The 26,975-nt window shown below is 37.4% G+C and overlaps 1 protein-coding gene across 2 annotated transcripts in view; it reads left to right on the forward strand.

Moving 5' to 3' along the window:
* The window catches only part of KHDRBS2 (KH RNA binding domain containing, signal transduction associated 2), a 614,534-nt gene that overhangs the window by 345,853 nt on the left and 241,706 nt on the right, over positions 1-26,975 (forward strand). For both annotated transcript variants that reach the window (XR_012586331.1, XM_074581525.1), the window contains exon 3: positions 7,264-7,380. Coding sequence is in view for 1 of the 2 variants with exons in the window: in XM_074581525.1 (XP_074437626.1) it covers positions 7,264-7,380 (117 nt within the window). In the remaining variant the exon portion in view is untranslated. The remainder of the gene's footprint in view (positions 1-7,263; positions 7,381-26,975) is intronic.

Below are 26,975 nucleotides of genomic sequence, written 5' to 3' on the forward strand. Positions count from 1 at the left end.
TAGCACGTATCCTTTGAAGTAGATCTCCAGAGCCCCAGTGAAGCAGTACATTCATTTTCTGCTTCTGCTGTTTGCTGTCTCCTGACATGCCTTGCTAAAGTAGAGCCTTCCAAAGTTCAGTCCTACCAAACAGGTTTCTTGGAAGCTCTTCTCCAGAGACAGCAAACATCACATCGCTGTAATAAAAAATAATGTTGCATCCTTATCGGGAACATTAAGTTCATTTCAGAAAAGGCAAAAAGTACTAGATATTGAAGAGGTATTGAGGAAAGCAGCTACATACAGTGTGAGGCAAATCTGAACTCCGCAGAACCTGCTGAGGAATGGAATGGAATGGAATAGAATAGAATAGAATAGAATAGAATAGAATAGAATAGAATAGAATAGAATAGAATAGTTCCAGCTGGAAGGGACCTGCAAAAATTTAACCAATCAGTCCAACTGCCTGACCATTCCAGGGCTGAGCAAAAGTTAAAGCATATTATTACAGGCATTGTCATGCTTACAAAGTGTTGAGAAAAATAAAATTTGCCTTCGTAATCATCCAGCACTACATGAAGGGAATTCCCTTGTGTGTATCAAAAGGTGAGATAAATGCTATTCTAAAATAAATTAACAATCGGAAGTCCTAGAATAGGACCAGAAGAAAACTAATTTATAAGCAGGTCTCAATCAGTGAGGTTTTATTCAGAAGTGAATAATATCTTTGTCTCCTCCCCTTTTCTTTAGCACAGGACTGCATTTAGGATTTTTTTTTCCCCCATGAATAAGGAAAGGTTTTTGTGAGGATAAGTAGCTCTGAAAATGGAAAGATACTTTATCTCCCCACAAAGGAGCTGATAGCAATGGTGAACAGAACACACTAAGAAATAACAATCCCATTTCATGTTGCCAAGCCTGTGCTATTTCTGTTTTGCTGCTTCTAGAAGAAATTAATTTATTCTCCCAGTTCAGGGCTTTGTGCTGCTTTATCTTACAGCTGGAAACATTTGTCTGTCCCATTCCTTATTTATCTAGGTTTTGTTACTATTCTGAACACTGATCTGTGTATAAAACAGAAAGTCACTGACACAAACACTTTTTCTGAATGGCAAGCATATTCCTTGTTTCTGCTTATAAAACCCTATTAAAATAGTGTTTATAAAATAAGAAATGTTACAGTTCTCGTAGGGATGTATTTGGGCTATATCAAACAGGGAAACAAATATTCTTCTAAATGTAAGCATGCATTTTCAATCAATCATTGTATTTAGTTTGCGGCTTGAATGCTAATGCTGTAAACTATGCGTTAGATTTGTTATACCTACGGTATGCTGTCCTGAGGTAGTCAAAATCCTTACTCATAGTAAATGGAGTTTATAATCTTGAAAGAACTGCAGGTTAGAGCTTCAAGTTGCAACATAACAGCTAATTATATGACTTTTTGCTTAATTGGTTACCAGCATTCTTGCCCCCATGTGCAGAAGGGAGTTGGGGAGGAAGATAGGTGTGGTTTTAAATGGGATAGGTTTTATGGGGAGCACTTAGTGCTGCTGTATGGTGGAGTAGCTTCTCATCTACTTCTGATGGTGCCACATGGCCAGGCAGGTGAGACAGTGTCCCAAGTGCGCGTGACTGTTCTCAGCCTGAATCTGCTGCTGTCTTTGGGGACCCCCCTATCAGACACCCCTGGTGACCCTGCCAGACCTTGCAGCCTGTGTCCCAGCTCTTGGGAGGCTCACAGTACACCTTGGCACGCATAAGCAGAGCAGGAATGCCAGCCCACCAGTGTGATGAGTCTCAAGAGAACTGACCATTCTATGGCTGTCCACTTATTGAAAGGCCAGTTATCACATACTGAGAATAAAGTGAGTCCCACGTATACAATCGAGGTAAGGATCAATGGTTGATACAGTCTTCAGCATTAAAAAATGAGGTAGTGATGAAAGTCAACAGCTTCTGTCTGCCTAGCTCCGTTAGCCCTGTTTGCCACTGTCAGCGTGGGCTCCTCCCCAGGGAGAGGACTCTGATGCAAAGAGCCAAGGACATTTAAAATGCTAGTATTAGCTACAGATTCTCTACAGCACAAATTCACTATCTTTCTTTTCCCCGCCTTTTATGCAACACAGACACAATAATGGAACCGTGTCTATTTGCCTTTGATGCCCACTTCAAAGTTCCAACTCCCATTGCGCTCACCTCCTGGACAGTTTGGTTTAACGTGCCATACTGAAGAAACTTTCCTCTGAGTTTGCAATATTATATCAATCAGATGTTATGTAAATAACAACTTATAAATGTGTGTATGTGTTTAATTTAAATTCTGTGATAATTCTGCTGATATTATGACTTCTGAGAAAAACACTTGGCATGTCCATATTAAAGGAGGTAAGTTCAAGCATGGCAATGAGAATAAATACAAATGGCGATCTTCTTGAGATGCTGCAGTACACTTAAGACTATCACGACATTATGAGTAAACTGAAGGATATATTTTAAGAACTAGTTATTGTACACATTTTATTTACAGAACAGCTTACAATTAACCTCTGGCCTTTCATAGAAACCATCTATGATATATTATCGCACTAAATGCTGACACTGGGAGACAGACTGCCTGTGCTGTGATTCAGCTTGACAACACTTGGTTAGTTTTAGGGATTTTCTTCTCAGTGTCTTAGCCTGAAGCAAGTGAGGTGTGTTGATGTGCAGCATGTTTTACTGCAAGCGGTTTTGGAGGCAAGCAAGTCTGTGATTATATATGTATTCATGCATGTAGCACAACCCTAAGCTTCTCATTAACGTAGGCAGTTTTTTGGTAAGAAATTTCACGTAATTAGTTCTTAAGAATTCTTCATTTTCTGTGTACTTGTTGGGTATCTAATCTTTGGATTTGGATTCAGTCCTAGCATATAGACTCGAGCAGAACGTCTCACACTGTCAGTAAGTATTCTCTGCGAGTAAGCACAAAGCTTTGTAGATGGATGGGAGCAGCACAGTTTGGGGAAAGAGAATAATTTCTGTGTGTGCACATGTGCAGTATCATTTTTGGTTATTCCCAGGTGAGCATATGACCCGATTATTGGACGAGGGAAAGGCTGTGGATATTGTCTACCTAGACTTTCGAAATGAATTTGATACTGTTCCCCATAGAATTCTTATGGAAAAACTGGCTGCTCATGGCCTGGATGAGCATACAATCTCCTGGATCAAGCACTGGTTGGATGGACAGTCCCAAAGAGTGGTGGTCAATGGAGTTAAATCCAGCTGGCGGCTGGCCACAAGTGGTGTCCCTCAGGGCTTAGTGTTGGGACCATTTCTGTTTAACATCTTTACTGACGATCTTGAGGGCAGGCTGAGGGGAGACCTCATCACTCTCTACAACTACTTGAAAGGACATTATAGAGAGTTTGGTGCTGGTCTCTTTTCACAGGTCATTAGCGATAGAAGAGGGAATGGCTTCAGGCTGCAACAGGTTAGGTTTAGACTGGACACTAGGCAAAAATTATTCACAGAAAGAGTGGTCAGACACTGGAATACGCTGCCCAGGGAGGTGGTGGAGTCACCATCCCTGGATGTGTTTAAGAGTCATTTAGATGCGGTGTTGGGGGATATGGTGTTAAGGGAGAACTTTGTAGAGTGGGGTTGATGGTTGGACTCGATGATCTCAAGGGTCTTTTCCAACCTGAATGATTCTATGATTCTATTAAAAAAAGGTTTATGAACAAAAACTTTGGTGGAGACCGAGAAGCCAGAGTGTTGGCTTTGCGCACTTTACAGTCAGATTGCTTGTGCGGAGTGGAGTGTGAAAGTAATGGAGATGCAGATAAACCTGGTAAAACTGGGTGTATATTGGCTGGGGAAGACGTTGGGGAGACTGGCAGTGCATACTTGAAAGATCTGTCAAGCTATATTCTCTGTCAGGTTTTATTCTGCACAGGAGAAAGTTTATTGCCCAGCTGTTGACACACAAAGCATCATGTGCATTTGATTATAAGTAAAGCATCCCCGGCTATCAGCTGATCATTTTTCTCTGAAGACATGCATCTGTCTTTCCCCAGGCAAATCATAAAAAATCTAAGAAAATGGTATGCAAAATCTTTGTCATAAACCAGGAGGGGTTTCTACAAGCACACAGAAAGCCTAGTTCACATTCATAAATATGATCGAGAAGTTGAGCCACCTATAAAAACATCCAGTAACACAACAATAACCATATTTTTCAAGTGGAAGTCTGTTTTCTGCCCAGCAATGAAAGCTTTCTGTTAAAACTTTCTCTTTTGTATGTCATAATTTCTCAGCTATCTGCTCCTAATATGACCAGATATTATCCCAGAGACTTAGACCTACTATTATTTGGAGAAAAATTGTACACATGGCGGGACTGCATCAGAACTAAGGTTGCCAAATGAGATCTGCAGTTACAGTAGCTGTACCAGGAATGTGTGTTTGAGGGCAAGGGTTGTCATTATGTGCGGTCAAACTCCCTGAGTTTTCACATTTTCCTTCGCTGTAGCTGTATGCTTTGGCTGTGTCTGTGACCGTAACTGGAGCTTAATTTTTCCAGTATTAAAAGTAGTTCTGCTCAGGTTCTTATCCAGCATAGCTTAATAAAATAAATAAGATGAATAAAGTTGTGATTCAAATTTCTTACAATTTATGCTGTTCACTGAAACTTTCTCGTACTTGTCTGCTGTTTTTACCCACATGTGAACATAAAGGATTTAATTTTTCATAAGTTACTGAGCCGAAGTTACTCTATCAGTATTTTCAGACTTTTAGGAGTTTATTATAGACTGGTTCTGGGCATAGCCAGTGGCCCTAGAGCTTACTGATACTGGGAAGACCCAGAACAACAGTTGAATCTCTGATATAGTGCACTGGCTTTTCTGCAACTTTAGACAAAACTGAATTAAGAGCAATTCAGTTATTCAGTTGTAAGTAACTGCTTGCTTCCTGATTTGTGTTTTTTAAGAAGTGGATAAAATGTGTGTCTGTCTGCTACATAATCAATAGAATTAAAATCCCCAACCACTTATTTCCTCTGAAGTGATTAAAATCCACTTTGTACATAGTTTATGCTGGCCATACCGCTCCTTTGCAGCCATATGTCAAGGTAATTATTAGACAGTTTATGAAGTGCTTAAATCTAAATGGTCAGCATAAATCTTCATAGTGTGTATTTTAATAGTTTTATTCCATTCAGAGAACAAATGAAGTCGAGCTTTGGCTGGCCTTCTTGTAGTCTCCTCCAAACTTATGTAGTGGTATAGTGCTTTCAGCTTTCGAGGGGCAGCTTTTCTTAATATTAAGAAACACTGAAAGGATGTAGCAGTAAATGGTTCTTCTCTGATTGGTGATGTATACGTGGCACAAAAGATTTGGTGTTGTAACTTGTGAACAGCCATTCTGCACATAAGGGGGTCCCTGCAGAGGAGCAAGAGCTCTGCTGTTCGCTCAGTCGTCTCTTATAAACCTTCACATACACAAGATGTGTATTTTTTGAAATCTTATTTCTATCAATAGATTAAGTCAAAGTTTTAGGATTAACATTGAAATTCAGTCCTTGCCATTCCTTCCTCACTATTTGGTTTATTTTCATATGAAGTGTAATAACCAATTTGAAGCCAACAACAACTTCTATCCTAGGTTGTCCCAGGAAGGAGCATAGCTACAGTTTCAGGACACGGGGTTGTTGATGCCATGATTGGCCATCATCTCTAGATCCTACCCCCAAAATGGGGTAGGATTTATTGAAGGGTTGATAACTTTTGTTAAATCAACAGATAGAGTTGGAAAAAAATACATGCGTACAAGCTTGGAAAATCTTTTTTTGGAGCTTCAAAGATTGATGTATCTTTCTGCAACATTGTCACTTACCACTTGCCCCTAGACATGTTATCTTGCTGAAATCAGTTATGTTGGTTTATGTGGCATTAGATGTCACCTTACCCATTTATTTTTCCTGTGATTTCATATTATTTTCTTTGATGGTTTAACCAATATTTGAAGGAAGTTACAAGTGACTTGTTATTAAGACGCTGGACTGAAAGCCAGCTTGGGTTCTGGGGTATCTGGCTCAATTCCGAGTTTGGGTGTTACTAACATGGCTGATGCGTTTGTGTTTTTATATCCTTGCCGGCTAAAGTGGAAAAAAGAATATTTCCCCATTTTTTACATTTTTAAAATAGAAGGTAATGCAAAACAAAGCATGTTATAACATCTTTTTGGACATTCAGGTGTATTTTTGACAGCAGCATATTCTTTTCCTATTTCTTATTGTTATGTTCTTTATCTCTGAAATAAAAGAAAAGGAAGTGTTGATACAGTTACACACCTTTTTCCTTGGCTAAGCTTATTCTTTGTTGAAAGCTAGGCCAGGTCTGTTCAGACTTGAACATAATTTAGAACTGTCCTAAGCAAGCGCTGATGGTTCTCAGATAACTTACAAAGACAGCATGCCATAGAGTTTTTAAAAGCCTTTGGAATTCATAAAAAATAATAAAATGAAAGACTATTGACTACAGAATAAACAAATTACTTAATAGACTCCCCCCTTTTTGCTATTTGTGTTGACGTAATATTAACACCTCCTTTATTTATTGTTCTGTCCTCTGATTTTCATGTAGACATCTGTCCTCTTCATACAGAAAAAACAATATTGCATGTCTCACATGAACTGTGCAGTGTTTAAGAATATTAGCAGCATGTCAGACAAAGCCCAGCATTCTTCAGAAACCTCTCAGAAAATAGCCTTGAATATCTACAGTAATCTATTGTTTGTGATTTGTTCTGTTGCTGGTGAAACAGATATTTGAAGCTGATACACAAAATAGCACTTATTTTAAAATCAATGTGTAAAACATCAATTCCTGAAAATCCATCTAAAGCTCCAACTTTGCAGAATATATTACTTTGCCAATAAAGCTGGCAAACTCAGAAAAGAATGTATGCATTCTCTGGGTTTCACCTATACCTTCTGATAAGCAAAGATTTTGTTGAGCAGTTAGCTAAACCTGAGCAGCCACTGGCCATTTTTTGTCCTTGAGAGAAGTCTCCTGGGGTTCAGATAAACCGTGAATGCTTTTACTGCATTTTGTGCTGAATGAGAAGGTACCTCGGTTCTCCAGGCTTGTACCCAATGAATTAGGCTCAGAACAAAGTAGGAGTGCTTTTTTTAAAGGAAAGTAAACTTTTCTCTTTTAAGCGGCTTGTTTATAAAGATTTATTAAGTTTTTGGAAAAGTACCTCTTGGTCTAAATAGTTATTTTATTTGCTTTCTAGTTCAATTTTGTTGGGAAATTGCTTGGACCAAGAGGAAACTCCTTGAAGAGGTTACAAGAAGAAACAGGTGCAAAAATGTCCATCCTGGGGAAAGGATCCATGAGGGATAAAGCTAAGGTACTGTGTCTGGATTCCGATAGCAGTTATTGTCAAAACAATTGTGCTTCAGCTGTTATGCATAGACTGCCTGTCTACTTATTAATGACTCAGTTAATACTCGTAATAGACTCCGGCTCCAAGGCAACTGTATTTTTTTCAAGTTACATCAAATACTTAAATGCAAGTTTTCTCTTGCTACGCAAACCTTGCTTCCCATGTAATTGCAGACCTCCACAGTTACTATATTACCACTGTTATTTAAATAATTCATCTAAAAGAGAAACCAGCTCAAAGTTCATTTCTTCTGAGAGAAGTGCGTTTCTCCTGAGAAAGTATAGCTTGTATAGATTACTGCTGTAATATTAGTGTACGTGAATAGGTTTTCTCTTTTATTTAGTGTTTCTTTAGAGATGGGACTTTTTAAAAAAATTGTATATTTATTCAGGGCAAAGTTCTAAAAAAGATAACAGCGTGGATGTTTTGCTTAAATGTGTGTAAAAACGCAGTATAGATAAAAGAAAAAAAAAGTTTTTGGAATCGCTGCCTGGTCAATGCACCTAAGGTAATTATTTGTAAGCTAAGGCAGCTTCATATATACGGTACCCAAAGAATAAGTACTGATTGCATAGTTGGGTCTTACTTTACAGCCTGTAAAACAGCAGTATTATGGTCAATACAGAAATAACGACTGCTAATTTCACTGAACTGTATATTGCTTTTAGTAATGTTGTGCATTATTCTGCTTTCCTTTCTGTCACCTCTGTCATTCATCTCAGTGGCTAAAACAATGAAAGCAGTAATATGCCAAAATCAAGGAAAGACTAACCAGGATTTTATGGTTGGCATTATTCAGTCTTGGTAATGCGTATCAGCAGTCATACTTGCGTTATGAGGTCTCCAATTGCAATATTGAAAAAAAAACAACCCACAAAACAGACAAATTAGGCACATAGAACATATTTCATTTTTTTCAGAGATTTCTTTATGACATTGGGCATGCTGACACTTCAATTATCTGTTTAACATTATATTTTATGGTAATAAATGTTGAATACACTACAGATTTTATTCCTAGGTATTGACAAGTAAAATATTTTATGAGTTTCGGCTTACTTCTGGAATGATAGAAAATGACTCCCTGGATGAATGAATGCATGTGCTGCTAAGTAGCAGTAATTTGCATCAGTACTGCATCTGCCAGCTCCATCCTCAGCCACCCACTCAGATTATTATTGCCAAGAGCAGCAATTGCCGAGACAGGGGAGAGTGAAGGGCTTGTCACCAGCTAAACACGTTCAAACACACACAAATAGGTAGACTAAGTCCTCTGATTTTGAGACTGGTCACTCTTCTTATCATATCATTTGAATTTCATCTGATCATAATGAACAGTGCCAGCATGCCAGTTATTACATTCACTCATGAGTATGTCAAAAAAAGCAAAATTCAGCGTATTTTTTTTCCTCTTCATAAAGTATTTGGTCTTTAATCTGAAGTTAAGTATGAACTTCGTGGAAAGTCATTCATATGAGAATGGTGTAAAGGAAGTTCTAGAGTAAAACAGCATTAAATATAGCGGCGATGAAAGCAACTTCTGTAGAGAAGGCCTTGTAAGTGACTGTTACCTTAATCCAATTTAGACATTACCAACTCAAAAGAAAACAAAGCCCCTGTGCAATTACAGTGATAGAAAGAAATTATCTGACCCATGTACGTCACTGTTACCAGTTCCAAGCAAAAGAGGCTGAGAATGATTACGGGATGGGTAATAGTTACAATTACCACGTCAGAGAGGATATTCTAGGCTGAGATGCTGGTATAACCTAAAGAAAATATATTTGACTGTGAGCATAAATAATACAGTGAAGTGCTACATCACTAGGGAAAATCCAGCTTGCTCTGATTAACACAGGTTTCTTGCCATAAACCAAGCTGACTAGTCTCATTTACGTAGGGTTTTTTTTTTTTTTTACTGATTTAAATACGAATTAACCAAAGTCTGGGGGATTGTTGTGGTTATTTTTTACCATACAAGAAATCAGTTTATGTATATTACCGAATGAGTCTTCCTTCTGGAGGAGTTTTCTAAGAAAAATCCATGTAATTTCTCTCTGTAAACTAGAATTTCCTTAAAGCTGTCTGTATTATGCCATGAACCATAATAGTCCCTAGACAGACTGCAGGCACGTGTGCTTTTCTCCTCCAGTCCAGTGCAGCTGGATGCTGAGCTGCATCAGAGCAGCAGAAACAGAATTTCTGCTGGAAAATATTAAATACATTTACACCCTAAATCCTTAGGTACTTAGTGCTTGAAAAGAACTGATCCACTGATTTAGGTGGGTTTTAGTGCCAAAATGCTTGGCTCTACAGTGAACCACTCTGATCGTACTCTATAATTTTGGGCATATGGAAGGGCAGTTACCACTTCTGGGAAGCGCAGTCTGTCAAGTGAGGTATTTCTGCTTTTCAGAATTTCCTTATGTCGTGGTTTAACCCTAGCTGGCAACTAGTACCACGCAGCCGCTCACTCACCGCCCTCCCCCCAGAGGGCAGGAAGAAGAGGGAGAAAAGGAGGGGAAAGGAAAAAGGAAAAAAAAAACTCATGGGCTGAGATGAAGACAGATTAATAGAACAATACTGGAAAAGGAAAATGACAATAATAACAATAATAATAATGACAGAAGTCACTCTCGCCACCCAGTGAATTGTCACTGTGCGGAGCAGTGATTGCTGACCCCCTCACACACTCCTCTGGCCAACCCCTGTTTATATACTGAGCATGACGTCTATGGTATGGAATATTCCACTGGATATTCTGTTGTTCTGTCTGTGCTCTTTCTCAGCTTCTATGGGAAGCTGAGAAGAGTCCTTGAAAAGTATAAACATTGTCTAGCAACAATTAAAACAATATGTGTTGTTGACATTCCTGTCACTGCAATCACTAGAAAGAAAATTAACTCTTTCCTGGCTGAAACCAGGACACCTTATCTTTAAGAAAAGAAATGTGTGGATAAATTTCAGAGACTAAAGAATTTGGGCTGTTCCTTTCCAGAGCCTCAGGGGAAACTTGTTAAGAATGACTTGAGATTTTTGAGTGTCCGCTGTGCCTACAGTGTGGGAACAGGGTAGATTAATTTGAAAAGGCAATGAAACTTACTTAAAATAAATAGTATGAGCAACTCCAGCTGTGCACTAAATACCACAGAGCTTATATATGTGTCACAGAAAGTTGTGTTAGAAACTGTTGAAGAGATGCCCAGGTGTAACTGCAGCAGTTTTGCAGAATGTTATTTGGGGTGTAAGGCAAACCTATGATTCTTCCAGAGCAGCGTGGCTAATGTGAGTACTTAAATCTCTATGCTTAAGCTAATGCCACTGGCTCAGCAGAAGTTTAGTTTTCGGTAACAGGAGAAAGATCCTACAGTGTGCTGACAGGAAAAATAAGCACGGACATGGACAGTCCACTAGACACAACAGAAGATGATGCTGGCTTTTAGATACTTCTTCCTTTTGATTTGGAATGCAAAACTGTAGCTAAAATGTGAAATATTTATTAGCTGACTAAGTCCCATTTATTTTTAAATCATAGAGAAGGTGTTGTTCCACATGTTGAGCATAGCCATGACCATTGACAATTGCGCCCACCATAAGAGCACATCTAGTTTCCAGTGAGTTCTTCGAACAGGTTGAGCTCTTACTATCTTGCTGGCTTACATACCGCCACTAAAGGTTGTCATTCCTGCAGTAATATAGTATTATAAATATGCAAATGCATTCTTCAGAGCAGGTAGTGATGAAATTAAACATAGTCATGTTGAGCTGCTTAGCTTTTGATTCTTTCCCATTTCTTTTTCTTCTTTTTCCAAACAGCATGGGAGGCGATTGTAAAGGTAAACAATCAAACTAAAGTGACAGGAAAAATCTCATTACAAGTGGAATGAATTGATTGCTTTCATACATAGATGCAGATTTTCTCCTTTTCAACCATGCAATGAATGCTTTTCACTGTGCCATTAAAAAAAAAAAGGTATGCAGTGAGCTGGAATAGCTTTTTTTTTACATAAAATGTAGCAGTAAGAGCATGAATTCTGCTTTAAAAGAAACAAAAAAATATGTAGCAATGTTTCTTAAACACTTCTATTTCTTGGGCTAGTTACCTGCCAGAGTTTTGTAGGAGAGAGGACATTCTTGGGACTTGCACGATTTCCCCATACTCCCTTGTTTTAAATTATTTATGTGAGCAGCATTTTTTTTATTCAGATAAATTATACACCAATGTGCAAAAAACATGCACTAGATAGTATATGTAACTTGGTCTTTGTGTTTTGTGGAACTTCAGAACATCATATGTGAGAAAGCAAAATGGCAATGATTTCATGCAAATGGGAGCGAAAGGAAAATTTCTGTAGGAAAACCAAGAACATTTAGGACCAGAGATAAAATAACCCCACTGGTATCATTAGAATTGCCTTTAAAGACTGCACGACCTGACTGTAGATTGCTGGAGCTTGGGGAGAGTATGTGGGAAGAGTCAGAAACATACTCCTCCCCTTCCACATTTCCCTAAGAACCCTCTACTGACTGGAGACAAAATCTAAGGGACGCTTGTCTGAGGTGGGACCTCAGCCTTAATAACAAGAATGAGAGCAGATTAACAGCAATAATTATAGTCCAGCCACGTTACTTCTCTACAACATGACTTCATCTCTTTTTTTATGTTTTTTTCATAGATGAATTATACCAGAGTAGATGAGACTGTATATGGTGAGGCTTGCCTGGAACGACTATATGTAGCACGATACCAGTAATTAATTGGTATGGATAATGCTGGTAAAAGAGAGCAAATGAAGGCGATGATCCCAGATTAATAACTGAAATGGTGAACAAGGCATAGAAAAGACAAAAACATAGTGAGAAAGGGAAAAGGACTGGCTTGAAAATAAAAGAAAATGGCAGGTATAAATCTTTTGCAAAAGAAAAACTCCATCTTGTACAGAATTTCGTCTTATGTCTTTTGTCTTTCCCATTGCATGTGTAACTTTATGGTGGGAAACATTCAAAGAAAGATGATAGAAGTTTTCCAGTGAACACAAAATTAATAGAAAAGAGACATGTAGAGGCTCCAAAATTCTGAAACAAAGCATTGTGAGAGAAATCTTGAAAACATGCAAGTGTTGTAGTTGAAAATTTTTCAGGGTAAAATGTTTATGTTTTTTTTGTTTTAAAATTACTTTTTTATTTAAAATTTAACCTAAGTGAGCATGTTTGGAAGAGCTGAATAAGCTGAGAACAACAAAATGTTTTGATTTTGCTTTAATAACATTTTGAGTGTTACCCAAAGGAAGATTTTGATTGCTTTTCATTGTGTTAAAAAAATGAAAAATGGATTTTTAACCTGATTATTTTTTCCTGGAAACCCATTGTTCATCACCTTCAAGACACTTCTTGCAAGACAGATTAACTGAAGAGACTCAGATTGTCTTTGCAGAAGTCACAGACACTCCAAACATCTTTTTGAACCACCCTTTGCTTACATGAAGTAGAATTTGGAAATTAATTTATAGCCTGATAACAAGGCTATAGTAGCACATGGGCTGTCAGCCAGATGTGAAGGAAAATATAAGTCATCGTACTCGAGTTAAATCTCCTGAATGCTAATGTATAATTGCAACCCCAATTTTAAATCTTACTTTTCACCTAGAGAAATCCTGTCATCACCAATTCCCCTTTTGCACAATTTCTGTTTATTACCCATTTCTTTCATTTTTTGAACTTTCATGTACTTAGGTCTTTTGTCCTGGCTATTTGGAGGCTGCTGTTATTAAAGATTCCTGTTTCTTTCTTATAAAATGTGAGAAATTAAATAACAAACTGCGGTCTGAAAAAATCACATAAACTATTTGTCCATGACTCAGTGTTTTGTCAGCTACTGAGTGAACTTTTAACTTCTTTCTTCTTCAAGGTTCAGTTGTTTTAAACTAGTTATTAAAAAAAGAAAGTTTAATCACAGAAGAGTTAATTGCAGTAGAACTATCTGCCTTTCATTAATTTGTGGTTTAAGTACTTTACAAAGAAGCTCCACTGCCACTGGACTGGCTTGTCACGTTAAATGTGATTTTTTGCGTTAGTGTTTCTTTTTAAAAAACACAGGTCTTAAGAACTTGTTGGCAACCATAAAGATCTGAAGTCGGCACGCAGAGAACCTACCCAGATTCAGTGATTAACATATCGGCTTTAGTGTGGTTTTTAACAGCCATATTACGCAAGTAGTTTATAAACATTTTTGAAAGTACGGGAGAGTTGCGGTGCACACAGGTCTGTGGTATCAGTGGCCTGACTTCAGGGCAAATGCTAAGTGCCCTGGCTTCAGTCTCGCAACCTTTAAATATATGCTTAAGTATCTTACAGGATGAAATCCATATATCTGTAATGTGAATAGTGCCAAATAATTTTTTTGGTTTGAAGCATAATACATTTTTTCTTTAGGTCATGTCTACCACGAGCACAGTGTCCTAATAGTGGAGAGTTAATTTTCTGATAGCATTCTCTTGACTTCGTTGATTTTTCAAGATAGCTCAGATAGCCCAAAAGGGAAGAGAACAGTTGCAAGTTTTGTCTATAGAAGATGATCCAAGTATTGCATTATATTATTTCCCAATCCTGTTGCTTTACTGAAACATGAGAACAAAAGCATCTTCTTTGGTGTCCTGAGTTTCAAAAGCCTTTGAGTGTCGTTGCCTGTTATAATGATTTAAGCTTATGCAGTATGGTTACGTATGTAGTATTTCCTTCCAAATGAGAGTGGCAGCATTCTGAACAAGAATAAGAAATTATGAAAGACACAGGAAAGTAAAAATCAATCAATCAATCAATCAATCACCTAGTGGTCTGTTGCACCAGGTTTTACAATGGTGCCACTCCACTCATGCCGTTGAGGTTACTCGCTCTCACTTACGGCTATGGTTGCTCATCTTTTCGTTGCTTCTCTTAGGTGTCTCATCATGTCCACACATGCTGTCTGACCCCTCTTGTGTTTCACCAGCTCCTCAGAGCTGTACAAATCAACTTGTTCCCAGAAGGATGTTCCTTCTCTTTCCTTCCAGAAGACTTCATGTTACCCAGAGTGCAACAACTAGGAAAAGCATGTCATCTTCTCTGCTTCCCAGACACATCCTTTTAACTAAGTTTGTATATTTTAAAGTCACAGTAAACTGAGGGCTTTCAGTTATATATCTTCCCTCTGGCACAAAACACTGCTTATTCAGTAAAGATATTTTTAGCTGGGGAATCAATAAGCTCTTAATTTTTTTGACATATCCTTGCATATTTTGGGTTATTTTCCTCTTGCCTCTATACTCTGTGGGAAAACTGTCCTTCCCCAGATCATTTGTTAGCACCACAATCCTGGCAGATGGGAGTATCTTTTGCTTGGTAGTTTTTGCAGTTTCCATTGGTTACCTCTCTGACTCGCTAGCTGAGGTGGGAACAAACTCAAAAATATGAGGCCATTGAACCAAGACACAGTCAACTGGCCCTACTGGGATAGATTCATCCCTTCCTGATATTCAGATGTTCCTCTCTGCATACCTAATCAACAAAATGCCTTCTGATAGATAGTCCCTTATCTATTGGAAAGCTCATCTTTGTTAACATGCATCTCCTTAATATCATTGACCAGTAACTTTGGATTTGGAACCTGGCGAGAAAGATAAATGGCCTGTTATCCTTCAATTTATGCGGTTTCAAATAATCTGCAACACAGTAACTCCTGGCTGTTTCAGTTTGTGCCATAAAATTTTGGGAAAGTCCATTTATTTCCATTTCTGTCAAGTTTATTTGTTTTCTTGCAGTATGGGTTTTTCCTTCTGAAGTTAGTTTGTCATATATATGTCAAAGACTTAAGATGTTTTCTCTGACTTCTCTCTGAGTTTCAGAACCCATTTAAGTACATAGCCCATATTGCTGCAGAGAAAACAGTCTTCTCCCTTGTCCCTCTTGGGTTAAGAACAGGTCTCCGTTGTTTTGGCTGGATGGCTTAACCACTCTGACCTTGCTTAGAGGAGTCAGGCTTGAGGAAAGCTTTTTATCTGTACGTATATGTGGAGAGAGAGAGAGAAAGAGAGAGAGAATGAGGGGGGTGCGTGTGATATATAGCTGCAATTCATGGTTGAGCATAAGTCAGTCTGTGTTACTCAGTTCTTCCTGGCGTCTTCTACACATTGAGTAGGGATGTCTGTCTTTTACCGACAATTTGAAAGTCCCATGCTATTTAACGTTGAACTCTTCTATCCACAAAAGATGCATAATTGCTTCCAAAGTTTCAAGATTATTTCATAAACCATTTCCTAAATTTTTCTACAGATTGGTAGGAAATTACTGGTAGATGACACCACTTGCATTTTAAGAGGAGTATAGCTAAAGTAGCATTACTCTCCCATCATCGCCAAATTATTCAACAGTGTTCCTTTCATCTTGTTATGAAACTTACTGCCTTCTCAAGCCATACTTGAAGTAGCCTCTGTGCCATTCTATGTCCTAAATGTGGATGATGTGTCACCTTTTTTTCCATTCTGAGTTTCATGCAGCAGGTAAAGAAAAAGCGTCAATACCAAACCACCCTTTATACCACAGAAACATATCCGTATCACTCAAGGTCCTCAAACCCCCCAAATTACAGTTTCCTGCCTGTGTATGAGACACTGTGGCTGCTTCTCTCTGCCACAGGGAGTTCCACCTTTCTTCAGTCTCCCGAGTTCTAGAAAATTCTCTTCTCTAGAGATGTGGTTTGTGGCTTATGCTGCTTGTCAGCTTTGACCTGGATTTCAGGATCTAGGTCTGAAGATCGGGCAGTGGGGGACATCTCTTGAATTCTCTAGTGTAGGTTCCAGTTCTTCTCTGCATCTTCTGCCTGGCCACTGCAGGAGTATATGAACAGTTCTTTGTTGTCCCATTAGAGAAGTTATTTATGTCTCAGTAAGCAGCCTGTTCCTATCTTCACGGCAGCTGGAAAGTTTTCAGTTGCACTTTTGTAAAAAATGTTATTTGCGCATGAGGACATCAAATTTGTGTCAGTAGGCTTTCACAATTTGCTTATGAAAACAAGTATTACAATATTATAGATAGAGAGCAATTTACTGCAGCTTATTTTCATATAATTAGATACTTACCTGTATGCAGTGTCCCCTCTTGAAAAGGGACACAGGTCACAAGGGAGCTGTTGTTCCTCAGTATTGGACCTTATTTTCACTGGTGAAAGATCTGGCCTACCATCAGAGTCAAGAATTAGCCATAAGGAATTGCTGGATCGCAGAAGCACCATATTTGTCTCCTGACTATCTCTCAGCCAGTCCCTCCCTGAAGCAACAGTAACAAAAAGACCTCGGTGAAGACTGCTATACTGGCATTTTGCTCATTTCTCTCCCCAGGAGAGAAAAATCCTAAATTGAGCAAATGAAGAAACCACAACTTTATGGCCTTTTTGTCTCTCAGAGTCAAATTTTGGACTATAAATTTTGGGCTGTAGATATTGGAAGCAGTCTGCCTCATTGATTCTATAACTTATTCACCCGTGATTTGTTTGAAAAAGCTATAAATACCAAACAATTTGTGCAAACTTGTGTGCTTATTAAAGGAAACTGAACTGAAGCCTCTGACCTTGTTGATATGCTGGGTTTTATGGAATTATTTGGTGTTATATAACAAAGATTTATGCTTCTGCATACACACGGAAAATTGGAACACAAGGTTTTATTTTAAATTGGAAAGATGGCAGAAAAATCGAGATTACCATGTCTTCCTAATCTTGACCTATATTAATTATTGATGAAAAATTAAAGTTCATAGGTTGGTTACGTGCAAAGGTAGATTAAAACAATGTTTGTGATTTAAATAGCATTTGAAAGTTGTTGGAATGATCTCCTGTGATTCCTAGGGAAATCTATAAGATCTCCTCTAATACTCTCAAGTATCCCAGAAGTGCAGTTCCTGTATTGCTGAAGCCAGTGACAGTTTTGCTAATGACCAGTGAGAGGAATACATCACTCTTAGCATTTTGCTGATTGGGCAAATGAAATTCAAATGCAATCTCCAAACATTTCTCTTAGTTTTTAGACTAAAGTCCCAGTCTGAAGAGTGAGATGTTAGAACAGTTGCAGAGATTCAACCAGATATATCACTTTAAGTATTTCCTGCTAACTTGATTCATGGAGTGATATGATACCTCCATGTAATTAGCGATGGCATTTTCAAAACGGAATAACCAAGAGGGCAAGTTAACTCTGTGTTAAAAATTTCATGGTCTAAGGCTGATAGTTAAGAAAATTACATTGTCCTCACAAAAGAATTATATCAGACCTCAAACAGATGCTGAAAAATCCCTCTTTTATTACTGATACAACACAGTTGTGGTATTAAAAGACTCCATCGCCTCCCTCGCATCCAATGTTAAAACAGATTTACATATTTCTTAGCTCTGACAGGACATTTGTAAGACACATAGTGCTGTTTTTAAAAAGGTGGGACACATTCTTCTTTTTCTGCTAAATGCCAAGTGGCGAAACATTCACATAGCGCTTCAGGTTTATTCTTTCTCTTGTGAGTTAAAAGTGATGGAGGACCATGGAACTTCAAAGGAGGCAAAGTAAATGAATAGCAAAAGAGAGGAATGTGGGAAAGGTAAAGATGGCCCGTAGTGAAGAAAAACTATGTATTATTTGAAGTAGTGAAAGATTACATGCTTTCTGTTTTTTCAACTTGTAAATGTTTAGTAAATTTTTGAGCTGAAAACAGTTTAATTTTTTTGTTTGTGGAATATTGCAAGGTTTTCTAAATACCCCAGCGAAGTACGCAAAGCTGTGTACACATGTATTATGTATTAGAAACAAGCTGCCAAGTGACTCAGCTGCGATCCCTCGGTACGTAATGGTGCCAATTTGACACCCAAAAGTCTGAGTTTGTCATCCAGATCTGTGCCAAACTCTTCTTGATCTCAGGTCATTCAGATTTCATTGGCCAGATAATCATTTGGTGCTTGTTGGTGCCATTCAGTTGCTGCCACTGTCCTTGGGGGGACTCTGGTGCCTCATCTTGCCAAACACAGTTTGATTGTGAGACTGTACTGCCAACTGGGAGACTCCCTGCTCCGCCCCATGGCATTTGCAAACCTGGACGGCATAGTCAGTCTGAGTCCTGACACTAATGTCTGTGCCCTTGGAGCAGGCAAGAAGTTTTCTTAAAAAAAATAAGCTTGGGAAGAAAAAAAGCAGCACATTCATGTGTGAGAGAGAGGAAGATAAAAAAGAGACAAGGAAATTATACGTAAATGAACTCAATGGCTTACAGCAATTTGAGGGACTGCAGATCTTTCCAAACTCATGTTTTTTCCCATCTGTACTTTTTCAGAACAGTGATTTATATTCCAAAGTATTTTATTTGTCTGCATGCAGCTTCATAAAGACCAGGTTTGATCTTGCTGAGTTTTGTTTTACGATTATTTTTCTTGCTGCTTTGCATATAGATAAATGCAGAAAGAACTGCTTTAAATTATTTGTAGCAATTACGTTAAATCCCAGTTTTCTGTGCATAATGTTATCTGTACTCTTGAGGATCATGATAAATACTTTTAATACGCTTTAATGGGTTACTGTTACAAGGAATTTTGCATTGCCACAATAGAGGCAGCATTACAGTAAATTAAATTACAGTGCACACAATTAAATAGAATAATGAAAAAAATCAAACTCGGAGCAACAACTCTTTGGAGTCCTCTGAAATTCAATTCCACAATAAACATAATAGGAGAAGGTGGTGAGTGGAATTTAGATAGCTAAGCTAGATACTATTTTGTTTGTAATATCTCCATCAGGGATTAATGTTCTCTTATTCAGAGACATTGATTAGTCTCTGGTTTATTTTTCTGATTGATTACTGTTGTAATGTAGCATTTCTTTTTCATTTATCTACCCAACATCAATATAACTTTAGAGCTATAACTTCATCGTGGTACAGTTGTTATGCAATCTGCAATAATTTGTGGCTTCTCAATAACAACTTTAAGGAATTCTGTACAGATTTAACTTGAGCTCATAGCCATATACTAAAAAAAAAAAAAAAAAAGCCCCACGCCTTCCTTTCATCTTCCCTGAAAAAGAGAAATATTGATTTTATCTATTCTCTGAAAACAGCTCCTTTCCAAGAACACTTGAGCATGAGATACGTTTCTGTTTTATCAAACATAGCTAAAGCAACGTGTGTAGCTCTGGACAGTCATTATTTTGAATGTGCAATGCAATCAGAAGGTATGATATTAACATTGCAAATTTTATTATTGGTTTTTTCCTTATTTTTCTTATTTCTGTTATTTTTATTGGAGATGAACATTCATTCAATCCAATATGGAGCTGGCATTTGAAGTCAGGAGGAATATAAGTTTTGCATTTAGTTCCCATCACTGCGTGGCTCTGGCTTTCTTTCCTAGATTCTTCTTTTCCCCACAATAAAGGATAACAGTCCTTACACATCTAGTTTAGAGGTGTCTACAGAGAATTAATTCATTGATAATTATAAATCTCTTTACAAACACTGCATATTATTGAACTAAGTTCAGATGAGTGGGCTGTTGTCCCTGCAGAATACTTCCCACTTCTAAGGACACCTGCAGTTGTGCTCAAGTCTTTCAGGTTCTTTTCCCTTTTTTGTACTGGTATGATATTTTACCTATTTATAAAGTCAGATATTCCATTGTTTTAAATCAGATCATTTATAATCCAAAAAAGAATGACTTTTTTTTTTTTTTACAGAATTTTGGGAGGAAGTGGGAGGGGTAGCAGTTTGCAGTTAAAATACGCACACAAAGTGTTACCCTGATCCCCTTTTGCCTTTCATGCTATTTGAGAAGCTTCTTTGAAAACAAGCCTTTAGAAGTAGCCCTGGCACTTAACGCCAGACCCTGCTCTCATAAGCTGTGTTCAGAAGACATAGAAACATGGTCAGGATTTTTTTAGCTTATGGATGTGCAAATGCTTTGCTGAATTTAGGCCTTACAGGCAAGTCCTCCTTTCCTGTGATTACAAACCCTTGCTGTGAAAGTCAATCGCTGCCTGTTGTGTGTTTGTTCTTTGGTGCTCCAGCAGATGAATGATTTAGGGGATATCTATAAACTTGGAAGAATTCACTTAAGAGTAATTTTTTGAAGTGGTAAAAAAAACCAAACAAAAAAAAAAAAACAACCCTTTTGTCTCTTCAGCTACAGGTCCCACTTCATCTCCTGTTATATTAAAGAAGTCTGTTACCAAATGTTTTTTATCTGGCATGAGAGGGAAAGAAAAAGGATGTTTACTTTGTATTATGTTGTTAATCCTTCTCTGGAGGTCAGTTTATACAGTAGGGAGATATAGGGAATGGCCAGCAAGCCTTACTCCCTTAATTAAAAACATAATTAACCATGCATATAACTCTCTCAACTCTAAGGTAACACTGGTAATATTGAGTCTCTGGCTACTAAGAGACTTGATTCACGGGTACATATGTAAGTCCAAAAATAATGTTTCACATTCCTTTAAATTGATGTAGCAAACATGTACTCCTGAATAGTTTAACAATAAATTATTCAGTTTTACTGTTTCAAGGCCAAACTGTTGGTGTCAACTGTTGCAAACAGAATTAATATTTTAGTTTGTTCTTTCAAAGATTTAGCTGTAATTGCTAAAATACGGAAATGGATCTCTCCCAATCATCACACAATGAAATATAGGAAGTTTTTTTTAAACTGTTTTTAAGTAGAAGGCTCAATCATGGTGCTAAAGGGTCCACGGTAAAAAAATTATGTGATATTGAACCTCTCAATCAAAATCTCTTTTTTGTCCCCCTGATGGTCCAGACCCCAGATTATTTGTAATGAGGATCATATGAGTCTCTATCTTGTACAGTTCCTGTACTGGCAATAGCTACCTTTAGTTTTGTCTGGTTTGTGCCATCTTCTCTTTCTTATTACATAAGCAGGGCAACATAATGAATCTGCAGATTTACTTTCTCCTCCCATGATGGCAGGCAGCTATCACAGGGAATGACACAGTGGTGTCGTTCTCACACTGCTAGCTAGATTATATACAGTGTTTGATTTATAATATAGATGGATAATGCCTATTATATACAGCAGATATTTTGGGGAGAGATGTCTTATCACGAGTTTTCCACTATTCCAGTTTTGAGTGGTCTGTGACTACTGCCTAGCACTGCCGCCCGCTCGAAAAGATGGATAAATTCTCACTTGTGAACTCTTTTGAACATCACAGAATGTACATGGGGAGAGAGATTGCTCCTTTTGCTCTCTAATGCAAGCTACTCCGTAGGCCCGCTGTATAGTGAATGTCAGCCACTTCCATAACACAGTCTATTCCCTCTTTGGACATCTACATCTCTTAGATAGATGGGATGAATCCCACTGTCTTCACTGAATTACACAACTAGATTAGCCTCCACACCTGACTTTTGCGGAGCTAGGAGCAGGTGAGATGGATACTGGCTGTTCCTGATCCCACAGTCACTAAGGGATTGAGACTGTTCAGAATTCCTGTTTTGGTTTGAGGAATCCAATTCTGTTCCAAGTTCTAGAAATAAGAAAGGAAAGCGTATGTCAAAACTTTTCTCTTGAGAATCCACTTTTCTTCAGGTTTTTAGGGCAGAACTAGTCATTCAGCTTTTATGTGTGAATGGGAATTTTATTAATTTCACCCACCTGTATGTATTTCTTACATATTTGTTACATCCCTACAGCTTGAGAACTTAAGCCTCCTCCTGTGTTTAACTCTGAATTCATAGAAAATATTTAATGGGTGTTTCAATCCAAATAGGTGTATGAAACAGAATTTGCAAACTGTCCCTTCACACTAGAGGACACATACCCTACTGTGAACTTTGGTCAAAATTAAAAAAAAAACAAAACAAACAAGCCAAAAAACCCACAATGCCCACAATGTGACTCCCAAAGGAAGTAGGAGAGATTGAGGGCAACAGTCTGTTCTAAATTCATTAAATAATTCCAACAGAATTGAAGAACATGTATTGAAACAGAAGAACATTTACTGAATATGATGAATATATAATGCCATATGATTAAGTACACGGTGCAAATTTTTTTCTCAGGAATACAAAACCAGCTATTTCAAATGCCAGCTTAGCTGTTCTTCGAAATTGTAATTGTTCTGTGAGTTGTAGTGAAAATATTGAGAATTTTGCAGATCTCAGCTGGTTGAGGCACTCAACTCATTATCCATAGATAACGTGCAATACGAAGGAGATTTCACATACATTCAGAGTACATTATGCATATAAGCGTCCACGAATTTCAAGGTAGCTTTTTGATGTGTTGAAGAAAACTGCAGCTAATATAATCTTCTGCATGTGGAAGTAAAATTAATATTTCTCATTAACACACACCCCTATCTTTTTCAGATTTTGTTTGGTAAGGGAACTAGAAACATTGGTGTCATTGAAAAAATTACCTAACATACTGCATACGTAGTGAGGAATTTGTGGTATCCCAAATACTATTCATATGCAGTTGTTGCTGTTGACTTTATGGTGGTGGCTATATTCATTGGAATAACACTTGTAATAATATTGCTGGCTTCTTATTTTGAAGTATCTAGGTGAAACATTGCTATTGTATATTCTTCATCATATTTAAAATAATGTAGAGAATGAACTTCTAAGTTATGTATTTTTTAAATGAGATTCACATAGCATAGCTGCTAACTTTTTTTTCCTTTGGGGTTTACCATTTATTACTTTCCTGCCTTAGTCTACCAGATATACAATATATATTATTATCTATAGATACATATTCAAATACAGTAATTTTAGTGCAAATTCACGATTAAATGAAAATGTTTACATTTTTTGCATTGAAGTATATCAGTATTAAGAATTGCTAGAATATTTTATAAATAAGATTCCGAAATCTATTCACGAATAGATTTAAACTGTTCACACATGACTGGGAGCTCATATCCAGTACTTCAAGTATAGTTAATAAGATGTCATTTATCATCAGGACTATATGGAATTTTGGCCTTATACATATACAGAAGTATATTTCAAATGTATCCTGGAATCTATTAATGAAGGGAATAGTCTAGAATCATAAATAGATGGAAGGATTTTACATATATAGCTTAATAATAAAGCAATAAACCCTTCTACGTAAACTTAGTTACTTTTTTCATGTGGGCTTCAGTGAGAAAGGGCTTATGATAGATCATAGACCATGTTATTTGTTGTGGGGGCTTTTGTTTCCAAACTGGTCTTCTCCATGTCTCAACTGTAAAATTTGCTCATATTATATAGCAATAAGGGCAAATCTTCACATTTTCTATTATATTATTTGTAGAATGTAGTACAGCACTGAAATCCAGGAGTTTTCATTCTACACTGAATTATTAACTCATCTGGTGTTATTTCCTGTCTCTGGAAATAGTATTCAGTGTTTTAGAAAATTATGAGGGGGGAAATAGGGACAAATAATATTTCTGGATAATTGAAAAAGCTAATATGATTGAGGGGAGAATTCCTTTCTATCACACCTTATACCATGATATAAAAGATCAAATGAGCCTTCATAATACGCTAGCTAGCATAGAAGCATATGTTATGCTTTTCCATTCAGCATGCCTAATTAAATCTTGCAAAGCTATTTGTGCAAAGATTTCTTGTTGTGTTGTATCAAGAAATGTCATTAGAAAAAAAATATATTTTGTGTCTTTGGAATCGATTGTATATATGGGACTGAAAGTATGGCAACAGTATTGCAGGCAAATATTAGAAGAGATTCCTGATACTTGAAAGAAAATCTAAGAAAGAATATGTTTAGGTAAGAGTTGCAACAAAGTTCTGACAGGTGATACCAGCCTTAACGGGTTTCAATATCTTGAGTTTGATTTATTTCTTTCATTTTCTGTAAGTTAAAGAAAAGGGTTTGTAGACTTCAAGGAAGTGTCACTGCTTTAAGACTCAAATATTATGGGGCATGAAAAACTGGGACTTCCGTGTACCGTGATGTATTTGTGATAGTTTGTTCCTTTATTTCTGTGAATGACTCATGATGTATGCTCTCATTTTAATTTTAAATATAGAAAAGTCATTCATTATATGTTGAATAGGCCACAGTTGAGTGTCATTAAGGAGATGAATGTGCTTCTGGACTGATAGGAGTGTATCTGAGTGATTTGAAATGTTAGAAATTATCTTGTCAGCTTTTGGCATCTCGGGATAAAAACAAAAATGCTGAGACTACACATAAAGTGATACTTTTATATTGTTTATTCTTTTCTACTTTCTTTAGATGCCTTTGGTGTCTGGATGGCTGTAGTCATTAGTTGGATCTTTGAGCTGCTTGTAGTTATTTACGTGTATTTGTGGATTTCTTTAATGTAGGATTTTATTTCTCTCCTTGGTTCATGTAGGTTGTGTTATTAAATCTGTGCAATTTCTAACCCTTTGGATGTTTATTCTTTCTGTACCTGCACAGCCCCTGACGTGGGTCTGACGTGGAGACACTAAATTCTGCAACAGTCGAAGGATATGTGTGTCTGAAGTTTGAGGAAGCTCAGGGATAAAAGCAGGGGAAACTTCACTTTGTTCCATGCATTGCGATTCACATCACCACAGGTGAACTCCTGCATTGTGCCGTCCTCCAGGAGTCTCCACTGGCTATAGCCCAGGGGACATCAGTCTTCTCATTTAGCTGGCTAAGATCCATGCTTGAAATTGGGTGGTGTAAATACTACTTCAATGTACACAACATAAAATTTTCATAAGAAGGAGCTCAAACTGCTGCTGTTTGAGCAATGGTTATATGGCAACGATTATATGATCTTGCTGCAGGGTATAGTGAAATATAAGGATGAAAAATTGGACATGAGCTGGAAGTGTGCAGTTGCAGGCCAGAAAACCAATCATACCCTGGGCTGCATAACAAGAAGTGTGTCGAGCAGGTTGAGGGAGGTGATTCTCTCCATCTACTCCACTCTCATGAGACCCCCCCCTGGAGTACTGCATCCAGATCTGGAGCCCTCAGCACAAGAAGGACATGGACCTGTTGGAGCGGGTCCAGAGGAGGGCGATGAAAATGGTCAGAGGTCTGGAGCACCTCTGCTATGAAGAAAGGCTGAGAGAGTTGGGATTGGTCAGCTTGCAGAAGAGAAGGCTCCAGGGAGACCTTTTTGTGGCCTTTCAATATAAAAAGGGAGTTTACAAGAAAGACAAATAAATACATTTAACAGGGTCTGTAGTGACAGGGCACAGGACAACAGCTTTAAACTAAAAGAAGGTAGGTTTAGATTGGACATAAAGAAGAAATTTTTCACTATGAGGGTGGTGAGGCACTGGAACAGGTTGCCCAGAGAAGTTGTGGATGCCCCATCCCTGGAAGTGTTCAAGGTTAAGTTGGATGGAGCTTTGAGCAGCCTGATGTAGTGGGAGATGTCCCTGCCCATGGCAAAGGGGTTGGACTAAATGATCTTTAGGGTCCCTCCCAATCCAAACCATTCTATGATTCTGTGATTCTATGATATAAATGCAGACTTAATTTGAGCTGGCATAAAGATATCTAGGTTTGCAACATCCAACCTGAATGTTTATGTCTGTCTTAAAGGATAGCATGACCATAAAGTGTTCAGTTTCTTAAGATCCAAAGACTTCACAGGTATATGCTGGAGCTTGAGTTTGAATTTGAGTCCATATTTAAATAAAATCTAGATATAGATAGCTTCTTCAGTGACTTTGGATGGGATTGAGTAGATCTCAAAATTCACTTACTTGTATTCCACTGTTACTGCTCAAATAGATACAGATGTGGGAAATCTCCGTTGTCTCAGATTTTGTGTCTGAAAAAAAATCAGTAGCATAGTTTTTAGTTTTGCACACAATTCTTATATAATTAGATTATTATGCTTTCCAGAATATTTTCCCACTCCTTTGTCCTGTTATATAGTTTTTAATGTATGCATAGGCATACTGAAATCTCATTAAGAAGTTTGGGTGGGATGAATTTTTGACAGGCTATAATGTCATCATGGTAGAAAACTTCTTTATTGAGTCTGAGAAAGACATGGGTTTTCTGAAAAAAAAAAAAAAAAAGTAAGTTTTTTCTTACATTAATGAAACATTTAGATCAGAGTTACCAAGATGAGTAAGAGTAATAGTTCCTAAATACTAGATTGCTGTTTATAGTTTTCTAAATTTTCATCTAAAAATAAAAAATAGGCTACTTGGCTGTTACCGATTATGTTCCTGTTTAAAAGAACATAATGTCGCATTGCAGTTACTACATAATTATATCTTACTATCTTATTATGTCTTGTTTTAACTTTCACTGTCTTACACGACGAAATATGTTTTTATTGTCTCACCATTCCTAATTGCTTCACTGGCCTTTATTTTTCTATTCTTCCAAAATCTTATGAATATGAATATAACTTCAAAAGTGGTTCTTTTTAAGCATTTCATAAACATGTTTCTAGCAGACTATTGGTTCAGGTGAACAACTTTTAAATGCTGCATTTCAGTTTAGTTTTGATATAGGTAAGAAAGATTTATCAAGTAGGTTTTGTAAAAAT

Source organism: Larus michahellis, chromosome 3 (assembly GCF_964199755.1).
Source record: "Larus michahellis chromosome 3, bLarMic1.1, whole genome shotgun sequence".
Classification (NCBI taxonomy): domain Eukaryota; kingdom Metazoa; phylum Chordata; class Aves; order Charadriiformes; family Laridae; genus Larus; species Larus michahellis.